The sequence below is a fragment of the Mesocricetus auratus genome, unplaced genomic scaffold (assembly GCF_017639785.1).
Source record: "Mesocricetus auratus isolate SY011 unplaced genomic scaffold, BCM_Maur_2.0 Super-Scaffold_100009, whole genome shotgun sequence".
In the NCBI taxonomy this organism is placed as follows: Eukaryota; Metazoa; Chordata; class Mammalia; order Rodentia; family Cricetidae; genus Mesocricetus; species Mesocricetus auratus.
Genome location: NW_024429193.1, coordinates 56,548,458 through 56,560,884, shown reverse-complemented (window position 1 = coordinate 56,560,884; position 12,427 = coordinate 56,548,458). Strand labels below are relative to the sequence as shown.

The 12,427-nt window shown below is 42.2% G+C and overlaps 1 protein-coding gene across 1 annotated transcript in view; it reads left to right on the top strand.

Moving 5' to 3' along the window:
• Spag17 (sperm associated antigen 17) overlaps positions 1 to 12,427 on the top strand; it is a 236,679-nt gene that overhangs the window by 32,453 nt on the left and 191,799 nt on the right. Inside the window, exons 2-3 of the mRNA XM_005076661.4 lie at positions 8,448 to 8,588; positions 9,180 to 9,266. Of these exons, the coding sequence (XP_005076718.1) occupies positions 8,448 to 8,588; positions 9,180 to 9,266 (228 nt within the window). The remainder of the gene's footprint in view (positions 1 to 8,447; positions 8,589 to 9,179; positions 9,267 to 12,427) is intronic.

Below are 12,427 nucleotides of genomic sequence, written 5' to 3'. Positions count from 1 at the left end.
TCTGCAGAGTAGAATTCCCTGCAAAGCTTTTCCATGTGGTGTTTTAATAGCTGCCTTAAAACTCTCTGATGCATAGAGCAAAACTGAATTAGGCTCATGTGCTAGATTGCTGGGATGGGCCAAGGTCTCTCTGAAAATGAAAAAGAAAAAAAATAGAAAGAAAGAAATGACCAAACAGCCTAAGCCAAAGGCTGAATTGTCCAAAGAAGATCCTAGGGACTTGTTCAAATTTAGAATCGCAGAAGCAGTCATCTTTTGCCCGGTTTTGCAGACTTTCTACAGGAATCTAGGCTACTTTCTTTATAAATATTGATCTTATCCTTGTGGTCAGTACTTGACAACTTATGATATGATGCTACACACACTTGCTCATCAGAGCTACTTTCTTTGAAGGCTGTATTATTATGTCTATCTTATTTCTTATTGAGGAAACAGAGCCTTAAAGATTAGCACAAAGCTATTTGGGTAGGAGACTGCAAGGCAGAATCTGACACCGCTTGAGCGACGTGCCCTTCCCAGAAGTACTTCACTGACTGTAGTGATCATGTTCAACATTTATGAAGACAGGAGAAACCAGTCGGCCACTGAGCACACGCACAGTACAGCTATTTGTCGGCAGCAGAGTTCTCATCACTGGGTATGAGACATTCACAATTTTGTCCAGACATCAAAGGAGCACACTCTTTCTCTGATTCATGTCTCAGTGACACGGGAGCCAGATTTCTTCTGCAGTGCCAAGAGCAGCTGATAGAACACGACACACTCAGTCAGCCTTTCCATACCAAGCATGTGTAAAAGTTCTCTTTAGTGTGTGGTTTTGGCTGCTGAGTTGCAAGAAGCATTTATGGAAAGGTGTTCAATGGCAGGCACACAGATGAATAGGAAGCAGTTTAGGTGACATGTTCTAGAACCTCTTCCACTACAGAAAACACCATTAGCAAGACACCCTTTGAATGATTCTTGGGAATCATTTTTAATCATTTTTAATATTTAATATGTGGAATTTTCACCCTGGAGAAAAAATAAAGTGGTCCGAACAATAGACTCATGGGGTTTATTTACTTATTTAATTAGCAAATCAACTCTTAAGACCCTGAGTCTAATAGGTAGTAAACTTCATTACACCTTGAAGGGGTGATGGAGCCAGAATTCAGCCCTGGCCCAGAAACTTCATTCCCTTTCCTTTAGTTCTTAAGAACTAGCCCTGTATAGGCATCTGCATTTCCTATCTAGAGCCACAAAAGTTAACCAGCTTACTGTGTGCTATTCCACGGTGAGCAACATGCGTATTTGCACTTTTGGAAGCATCGAAGCAGATCTCACCTCTAGTGAAGTTCTCTGGGAACTTTTCTTCAGTGTGGCTCTCTGAACACTCATGGCCTCCTGATGCCACTAAGTACACACATCTACAGCCGGAAGCCATCTCACTGATCTCCAAAGCACTGTTTCCTTTGTCTTGTGTTTGTGGTTGAAGACAGGCCAGTATTTCTGGGACTTTATACCAGATACAAAGTGATGGAAAGGTACCTCCTTCCACAGTCTAATGTTTTCTCCTCAAACTCCCCAAATGAGTCTGTCTTTAGTATTCTAGATGTTTTGTGTATATGACTTGGGCCATCTCTCCCAAAGAAACGAATTATTTTAGAATCATGTCAGCTAACAGGCTTGTTATTTTCTAAAAAGAAAATTATCATGCAAACTATTGTTCAAATTAACATAGTATTTTTCTAATTTATTTTTTTATTTTAAATATTTTTATTTTAGAAGCACTCTTATTTACATATCAATACCCTATTCTCTCGCCCTCCCATCCTCCCATGCTTCCCACCAACCTCCAAACCACTCCCCACCCACTCCCCAGGCATAATGAGGCCATCAGCAGGGGAATCATCAAAGTCAGTCACATCATTTAGGGGAGGTCCCAGGCCCTCCTTCCCTTATCAGGGCTGCAACATTATCCCTCCATAGGGAATGGGCTCCCAAAGTCCATTTGTGCACTAGGGATAAACACTGGCTCCACTGTTAGAGGTCCCATAGACTGCCCTGGCTTCCTAGCTGGCACCCACATTCAGAGGGCTTGGTTTGGTCCAATGCTGGTTTCCCAGCTTTATGGGTAGGGTCTCCATGCTCTCACTAGGTCAGGTCAACTGTTTCTGCAGGTTTCTCTAGCACCATCTTGGCTCCTTTGCTCATCCCTCCTCCCTCTCCACAGCTGGATTCCAGGAGTATGTCTCAGTGTTTAGCTGCGGTGCCTGATTCTGCCTCGATCAGCTAGCTACTAGATGAAGGTTCTAGGAATGGCAATCAAGGTAGTTATCAATTTCACTATAGGGGAAGGGCATCACAGGCAACCTTTCCACCACTGCTAACATTGTATTTTTGACAATGAAACTATTGATAGTCTGATTTTTTTTTCTTTGCTTGATTCAACCATAAGCTCACTATGCTTGAAGCAGCCATGTTAAGACAATGGCATGAAGGGTAGAAGCCCAACCCCCACTAATATCCATGACAATCAGCTGTGATTATTACTACAGACTGGTCTCCGAAGAGCTAGCTATAGACTTCCATTCAGTCTTCACAACAATGCAAAGAGGTAGGTCCTATTGTTATCTTCATTTATACATGAAAAGGGGGCAAAGTCATTGACCCAGGGACTCAACAGCTTACTCTGCTAAAATATGAATCAAGCTGCCCTCTGAACTAGGGTTCTTAATCACTGTGCACCAGTGTTCATCCCAGGAATGACTGCAGTGTGTGAGAGCCCTCTCAACTGTGAGTGGGGCTGCCTGGCACCTTCCATGGCAATGGCCTTTATGTGCAGATGCCAGAGCGGAAATAGAGAGGAAAGAACAGGAGTGTGTTGTCCCATCTTCTCTCATGGGAGCCTTTGGTATATAGTTTGTCTTCTGTGTTGAAGCTGGTTTGTACCTGCACTAACATCAGCAAATATATATCAGTAATTCATCCTGCCCTGCTGCAGGATGCTTTCAGGATAGGCTGTGAGCAAGCCACGGAGATACACTCCTTTGCACTCCTCAGCGCTTTCTCAGAGATAGGCATGACCTCTTCAATAAAAATTGCCCCTAAATCAACCTTACACAGGCAGTTCGTCCTAGGGTACTGCTGGGAAATGACTAATAGCTTGCTTCTAGATAGAACACTGTGTCATGTAGCATTCACCAATTGAAGCACTACCTCTACAGTAGGCACAGAGTCCTTGAAGCTGTCTCACTGGACAGAGCTGAAGAGAGTGATGACCGTTGACTCCTATGTAGCCCAGGATGGAGGTCATAGACTAAAGTGAGTGGGAGGTGATACTGCTGCCAAGATAGGATTGGGCTACACAGCTCTCTTCCAGATTCTGGACCTGGACAACTAGTGTGGTGAGCTGCTTCTTTGGGTCATATCCTTTCTCCCCCTGTTGCCCCTTGACACTCTTCCACTGTGGATCAAGCTTATAGAATTTCAGCTCACAGAACTTGTGGTCTGTTTGTAGTGGGAGAAGGGAAGAAGGAGGGACCAGGACATCATTTTGATGGGAGATGAAAAGAGCAGGAAGGAGTAAAGAGAGAGGGAGTGGTTTCATAGTTAGTGCTGTTTGTGGGCCTTTAGCCTGCTCTTCCCCTTGCATCAGGTGCTCACCAAAATCACTCTCAGGAAGCATGTATTAGCAGGTCCTAAATCCTTGTAACTGACCCCTGGTGTTCTGCTCTAGGGGAGTGAAAAATGGGCACCCTACAGCTACTTGGGGGTGATACTGTATCACAATTTATGATTCCAAGAGTCAAAGTCCCCTGAGTGACCCAGTGGATCTCCCCACGCCTTTCTATAGAGCTCCCGACTCTATTTCTTGTTCATGCCAGGCACCACAAGGTATACTGGTATATAAATGATTATTACTGTCCTCAAGAGTTGACAGTCTACTTGTGAAAATATGACAGCCATATGATCTGATTCCTAAACAAAGATTCTTCATTGCAATATGCACTAATAGATCAAACTAAGTTTTATGAGAAATTATGCAAGCTATATAATTATGTATATATAATACGTGCCTCCTTAAAAAGTTAGGTAAAAGCATGTCGTCATCATTAATATTGTACTTGTGTATTGTATGACATGTGTCTATTATTGAACCTCTACTTTCAACTTAGTTTACAGTTAAAAATTCCTTTTTAACAGATACAATCGCAGCAGCCAGTTTGAGGTAATGAAAATATTTCTTCTCCTGGCCAAAAGCCCACACTAACACTCCTCTGCTGATGGAGAGCCAAGTCTTCTTCTGAAAGGAAAAACCTAGCCTGAGAAAGACATTCACAAATCCCTGTCCATTTGGCACTAAATCTACAAGACAAAAAGGGTCCCTTCCAGCTGAGTACTGACAGCAAGTACAGGCTTGCTTATCTGTTGTGCTAAATGGTTCTCAGTAAAACCCAACTTCTTAGATGCTTCATGGATTTTACTTATGACTTTTATGTGTCTCTTACTAATGAAGGTTCCCAGGTCAGTTCTGGATAGAGGCCAATGGAGACCTCCTCCCGGAAGTGTTATGGAAAGCCACCAAGACAGCATTCCATTGCCCCCCACCCCCATCAGCTGACTGCTCCTACTAACAGCAGGAGGCAATCACAGCCCCATTGTCCAGAGGCTAGGTCTCACTTGCTGGTGACAGAGTCGTTATAATCATATTAGAATATGGAATGCCTAGTAAAATTTGGAGAATTTTTAATATATGAAAGAAAAATAGTTCTAAATCTACCCCATGTCTGTGAGACTGGAGGCTTTGTGCTCTGGCCAGGTTCCCTGCATGTACTGAATGCTTTCTTGCCTTAGGAGACTACATGTAAGTGTTTGGGTTGAGACGCCCTCCTGCTAGGCCTCAAATTAGGTAAAACTGCTTAAGCAAATAGAAGGTAATGAATTGTGTCTCTACATGATTCCGTTCCACTTTTGACCAGTTTTGTCAGTAACTCCTAGGAGAGGTCTCAGCAATATCTGTGGGGCATTTATGTCTCCAGGTAGCAGGGAGCCACCTTCGTTGTCAAAGGCACGGGAGTATACTAGAGTAAAAGCCTTCTCCCTCACCATCAAATATATCCACCATCCACCGCGTTCTCTAACATGGCCAGTTTTCATTTCCCAGCCCCTGCTCAGTACACCCCAACTCCCTGAACTGGCTGGAGCTTGCCCACAGGTGGGAATACTCCTGCACCCATACCTGTGCTCACTTGGTGTGACATCACACTGCCACCTCCCTCCCCCATGGTCAATGCTCATTCCCACTATACCAAATTCTCTGGCTTTCCTGTGAACTTAAATGTAAAGATTCTGTTTGACTGTACGTTGAAGTGGGATTAAATGGAGAAGGGGTTTTTTGTTTGTTTGTTTGTTTTGGGGGGTGTTTGTTTTTGACAGTATTTCATCAAATCTAATCCGTGTCCTCTTGTTTGTCTAAAACGATATCCTATTTCTAAATGAGTTGTTGATGGCAGACATTTGGAACCTGCAGCTTTCCTGGAATGCTACTAGAGCCTCATCTGTTTAGGTACCCTCCACTCTGCTCTCATCCAGGAGTGTGCTTAGACCAGCATCCCAGTTCCCCCTGCAGCAGCCAGCATTTGGTGCAGCCTTCCCCTCAGGCATGCTGGGAGACTGACCACTCTGTCTCATGTTTATTGGGGTCCTGGGCATCTGACTAGACAAGAACATGTAGCTCTACCAACACTCTTTATGGATCCTACCTGACAAACAGATCTAATTTAGAAGCAGCTTTAAGGACCAGTGTGTGGGTGAAACCAAGACCATAGACCATAGCTGGACTTTATAGATGTTATCAGATAAGGGAACTGACTGGCTGTTCCTTAGATGAGCTGTCTCTATGTCATATCAGGAAGGCCACAAGTTTCAACATACAGGACCATGGGTTGGAAAAAAATAGACTTGCTTGTTTTTTGTTTGTTTGTTTATTTTTTGTTTTTGTTTTTTCTTTTAAGCACTCTAGAGCAAAGGAACTGAGTGAGCCCTGGAAGATCGCCTTAACCATTCATCCTCCCTGTAAAATGCCATTTTTAAAAAAGTGATATATGATGCTTTCAGGGTTGGATGTGAGCTATTTCTGAAGGCCCCATGCACTTTTACAAGTACTGTAAATCTGCATCAATTAGTAACACATGACAAATGGTAACGTGTCATTCAGACTCTGGTGACCTGCCCTCAGAACTGTCCTGAAATAATCACAGATTTGTAAGCTTTCTGGTAATCCCCATGGGTTTCTGCCAAAATGATCTTAAACAAGGCATTGAACTCCCAGGCCTACAGTGTATTGATGCTTATTTCACAGAGTTACTTAGGGGTTTGGTGGGGTAACATGTGCCTGGCACATGGCAGATCCCAGTAATTGTTAGTTCCTTCCTCCACTTCCCCTCTTTCTTCTTGTCTGGAATGGCCCACATCTGCCTTTGACACCAGATCCTAATGGTTAGGTAGCCGATGGGCTACAACACCCTCTCTTGGAATTGTGTTTAAAAGAGTAGAGGGAGAAGCTATTGTCACCGTTAGCTTTCAAATATCGGCAAAGAAACTTGCAGAAAAAAGAGAGAAGGGGGTAGTAGTTTTCAGTGTTGGAACTTAAACATACCACCGACCCAGAATAGATGAATACTTTCCAGTGAGAACGGAAGAGGCTTTCCCTCCAGCCCTCACTGTTGATGAAGCTTTGATGAGAGTACACTAGAGATAGCGATGATATCCAGTGCAAGGAAAGTCAGCTCGTGGCAATGAAATTATTTTCTAAACAGTTTGTTAAAATACTTAATTTTTGGAACCAGAATGTTAAAAAAATAATTGCATGTTCTTTCTTTCTACACCAAATGAGCATCCAAAGGGAATGTTCTAAACTCAGTAACAGTTCAAAACAAGGTCACACCTACCTGCACGCACCCAAACTGTAACTGTCTCTGTGAGTAACGCGTGCATTTTTATATTCCCACATATGCTTTGTTTACCTGGGAGGATCTTGTCATGTAGTAAGTTTCCATGGAAAACACTGCAGACAGGTCCTTTTGATGGGAAGAATGGACCCTGCCTCTCTGCTAACACCTCGATTCTGATTCTGAAGTCAGCCAGACTATGAACCCAGAGGGTCCAGAGAGTCACACAGAATTGTGCATTTTTCACACACACACATACAAAAAAAATGCACGAAGTTTCCCAGTCTTCTTAGACATTATTTTGGCATCCACCAATAGCAGGCTTTACTCCACTGATGTCAGTCTCCCAGAAATAACTAGAGCAAGTGGTTCTCAACCTTCCTAATGCTGTGACCTTTTAATACACTTCCTCATGTTGTGGAGACCCCCCCCACCATAAAATTATTTTGCTGCTATTTTATAACTGTAATTTTGCTGCTGTTGTGAATTGTAATGCAAATGTCTGTGTTTTCCAGTGGTCTTAGGTGACTCCTGTGAAAGTCATTTGGCCCCCAAAGGGGTCACAGCACATAGGTTGAGAACTGCTGAGATAGAGGGTAGTTTAGACATGGCCATGCCCAACTGTCTTATTTTACACATGAGGACCCTGAGGCCTGGTGAGGTCATGTGACTGAGGTGCCCTCCCTAAAACTCATCTCTTCTCTCTTATGTCTTTGTCATGCATGCTAGTCCTCATGAGACTGTTTTGTTCAGAATCAGAATTCTGCCTCTTTTTAAACACCAGGAGGTAGTGAAGGATGGGGGTAAATGCGTGATATTCCATTCAGTCTCCCTGAGAATTACCTTTTCCAAGTGGAGATAAAGGAATTGCAGAGTGAAATTACTGTCTTAGTAATTTGTTTCTTCAAATTGTTTGAGCTGTAATTCTATGTCCCATTATAACATTTTAGCCTTTTTCCTAGACATGGAAGGAACCCTGTGAATTAACAGTCACATTCATGTTTACTGTAAGAGGAGAAGGTGTGTTCTGATTCCCACTAGCAACTCGCTCAAAGTCACCCAACATTTAGCAATTACTGCTTGAGTGTCTTCTATAAAACTAGCACCAAGTAGAGTCACTGTCTAGAGAAAGGACCAGGAAATGAAACAGTGATTACTGCTATGAGACTGTACTTTAATGGACATTTGTGGAACAGGAATGATATATTGATTGCAAACACCAACTTTTGGGGAGTGGGAGAGACAACATTTTACTGGGATTTATCTACCTTCAGAAATGGTTTTCCTGGTTTTTCAAGAAAAATGGTTTTAGTCGAGTTACGTGAAATTTGGCACAATACTGCCGCCTTGTGGCTACTTTGGTCAAAAACTCCCATGGACTTCAAGGTCAACCCTGTCCTTAAAGTAAGATTTATAGGGAAACTATTCCAATTTTCAGTGGGAGCCTTTGACAAAGTGGGAGCCCCTGATGAGTGAAGAACACTGAGCATTTAATTCTGTCTGCTCTTGTAACAGAATGACTGGAAGGCCTCCATCGCTTTTGTGGTTGAGAACCGGATTGAGGATGCTCTTCTCATTCGTGCCCTAGACATGGCTGTCCAAGTCCCTCAACGCAAACTCTTCAGTATAGTGTCATGGCAAGACATTCTCCATCAGGTACCTGTCTCTTCCTGCCCCAGCCCCTCCAAAGACGTCCTTCCCTAAAGTAACGGATTGAAATTTTAGAGTATGCAATGATCATGTCTTGGACTACTTTGTTATTTATGATGGATGACTTTAAACAAAATGTACAATCTATAATCAATTTAAAATGTTTAATCTGAAAAGACTAGCCTTTTCATTAATGTAGTCCATTAAAATTTCATTTCGTTGACAGAGATTTCTGTAACCATTCCAGGCATGATGCTAAATTCTCTGAGGAATTAATTACTATAAGGTTAGATAAGAGTAGACTAAATAAGGTAAGATCTTGACTAACTGAAAAATGAAGTCTATAGAGAATCCTGGCTTGCTCAAGTCAGAGAGCCATGGGCTATAGAGAAGGGCTGTCAGGAGGCACACACCCCTGGCAGGTACCAGCAGCCTGCCTGGAGGTTTAGGTACCACATCTACATGATGACTGATACTTTCTTGCTAAGTTGCCTAGTGGCTTAATTTAAATCACTAAGGTTTTTGACAGTTTCATAAATCGGTATGTTTCTTGAGGAAATCTTTCATCCATAATAAGTTAATTCAACTGTCTTGCAGATCGATGAAATACAGGGACTTGCTGGGATTGCTTCAGCTAAAAAGGGGAAAAAGCCCACGAGCAGCAGTTTACCGTTATATTATGAGGTGAGTGACTGGGTCTGTCAAAGAGAGCTTTTTGTAATGTTTAGAAATAAAAGCATCCAGTATAATGCTTTTAAATTTTTAGTTCAATCTTTTTAAAGTAAATTTCCACTCTCCATTGTGTATATTTGCTCCTTATAGTGGACTCTCTCTCTCTCTCTCTCTCTCTCTCTCTCTCTCTCTCTCTCTCTTTCTCACACACACACACACACACACATACACATACACACACACACGCACACACACTTTTTAGAACTTACCTAGATTATTTACACTATCATTGTTCCCAATTAAAAAGCACAAATCACGAACAGTTATATACCAAAACCAAAACACTGGGCTGTACCCTTCCATAATAATTATTGAATGTGTGATGGTACTAAAGGGAGCCAATATTCATGTTCATTCCTTGAAATAAACAAGAGTTTTTTTGTATAAGAAAGAGCTGCAGCGCAGATTTTGTGCACGTTTTACATCTCATTTTAAGCAATATAAAGCTTGCGATATTTCTCAGATTAGTGGCGTATTCCATTGCTAGCAGCTGCTTGATACAAACACCTGGTCTGTGTACCTGTGCAGACGGCTAACCACTCAGGCTCATGAGAAAGGATCTCTTACCCTGCCTCATTCATATCTAACTTAGGGCTTGCAAGACATGCAAAAATCCAGTGACTAATTACAATATCACCTATAGTTTTCAGATTCTATGTTATGACTATGCAGACCTTAAATGAGATTTGAGGGCCTTTCACAGACAAACTTGTTTGTACTTTATTTTGTTGGTAACTGATGAAGTTTTTATATGTCCCAGGTCTTGGGTGATTTCATAGTGACCTCTTTAGCATGACCCAAGTACTATCCGAGCCAGTTTCGTTGTAGTTATTGATAGTTGACAGCACTGCAAATGTTTTGGCATTAGTTCTTGCTATACCTCTCTCGATGTTTTGGCACACTTACTCTGCTAGCACAGCCAAATTACATACCTCCTATCATTTCTTAGGATGTTCAGAATGTGTGCATACCATTTGAAACATTATGTGATACCTGGATTTAAAATAGCAGATTTTTTTCTTCTGAAGTGGTCATGGAAATCCATGTCCAAGTATTAGGCCTGGGATCAATTAGGCCCCCAAAGGATTCTTTCTTCTTCAAAGATACTCAGTAAAACACAGAGATGATAACAGGGCAGTTTTGACGTTTAATCTGGACAGGCATTTTGACTTGGATGTGGGATAGCACAATGCTACAAATCCAGAGTTTAGTTAGAAAGCCGTCCCTCTCCAACATGTGCTGGGACTCTTGGTTGCATATCCTTCACTCAGGGGAGGTCCCTCTCACATCTGGCTCTCCCACATTCTTCCACTGGGGCATTTGGGCCATAAGCCTCCCACACTTGCTTTTCTGAATGGTTCCAGAAGGAGAAAGGAAGACAGGGTGGAGTACCACAGAGATCAGACCTTGGAGGCACCAGAAATTCATTATCATCCATCACTGGAACAAGAATGATAAAGAACATAAAGCAAGTGCAGGCTGCTGGTCAGCACTGGCCTAAGACAGGTCACATCTGGAGGAGAGCCGCATTTGCATTTCCAGTCTCAGCGTCTCCCTACGGAGGGCCTCCTCCCTGTGACTCCCTCACCTGATACTTCCTCTAATGGGAATCAAAGCAATATTATTTCTGCCCGTGGGGAGCACCAAGGTAGCTGTGAGTGGTGGCCATGGAAAAGCTCAGAAGCCAGAGTCTTCTGGGGCCTCTGGACTTTTGAGGCACACGGAGAGCCTGCTCATGAGTCTGTTTCTGCTTGCACTGTCTGTAGCGAGTAGGAAACCTCCACAGACAAACACCTTAGGAGCACAATTAGGAAGTCTTACATTTTCTCTTTCAAGAAAACTTGGCCAATGGGAAAAGGAATAGCATATAGCAAAGTGGTATGAGCTTGGGGGAGTTCATGAGTCGTGTTTTCCTTGTAGATCTCTAATTTGGAATAAGGAGTCAAGAATACCATAAAGACAGTAAACATGATTGCATGTTCCTGTCTACTATAGGATGATCTTGTCAACCTTAAGCCAAAGTCTGGTCTTTCTTGCTTTAAGCATAGTTAACCTGTTTGACTTCCTGGTTTTTTACCTTGTGGTTGCTTAGTAGCAGCCAGTTAAAGCAAGACCCCACTACAAGTGAAGTTTATTCATGAATAGTAAAACCAGGTCAGAGCCTCCTTGCATCTTCTCAGTGGAGACTGGAAATATCTGGACTAGCAAAACCTACATGACTGTGTAATTTGTTCAAGGTTGCTTTTGAATGGTTTGGCATTGTATACACACAGAGCTCATTTGAAATTGTGTTATTTCCCCTGAAACTTTAGAATTTCATCTAGCCTTGATACATAAGTGTCTTTATTTATGAACCAAAGTTCTTTGAAAGCCTGCTTAGATTTCTGCTAATGTTAATTCCCCAGAGGTAGCACTACAATTCATTTGTTCATTCACCTTCTTGCTTTGAAAAGTCACATTTTCCCTCCCAGGAACCACTCCAAGCACTTCTACAGGAATGGAGGAGAACAGTCTCCATCAGGAGAGTAGCTATTATTTATTGCTATGACTACTCACTACTGAGGATGGAGATAGTCTTATCTACTGACAATAGCAGCTTTCCACACCCAGTACTATTTAAGGATATGGATACGCATGAAAGTGGATTTATAGATACTATATCCATTTTTGTAGAAGCATTATGTGTACAGCGCAGAGAGATTCGGCAATATGGATATGGTGAACACTTGGAGCTTGAAAAAGCATTGGGATTCTAGATAAAGCAATCAAAAACATATGAACATAGGCTGGCAGGCAGTATGTATTCAGCGAATACTCATTAAAACAGTAAATAACACAGTGCAGAAAACAGTCAGTGGGGTCCTTAAGGGACAGAAAGTGACTGGGGAACTAAAGGGAAATGAAGTTAGCATTAGCTGGGGCATGGTGGGAGAGGAGCCAGAGAAGTTCTGAGGAGACAATGGCATCTGGAGAGAAAGAATAAAGGGCTTTGACATTTTGACCTTTATAAGAACAAAACAACAACAAAAATTAACTCACATCCAAATCTAAAATGAAATATAAACACTTCCATTCCATACAAAGGGGAATATGGGGAATGATGTTAGGAAGTC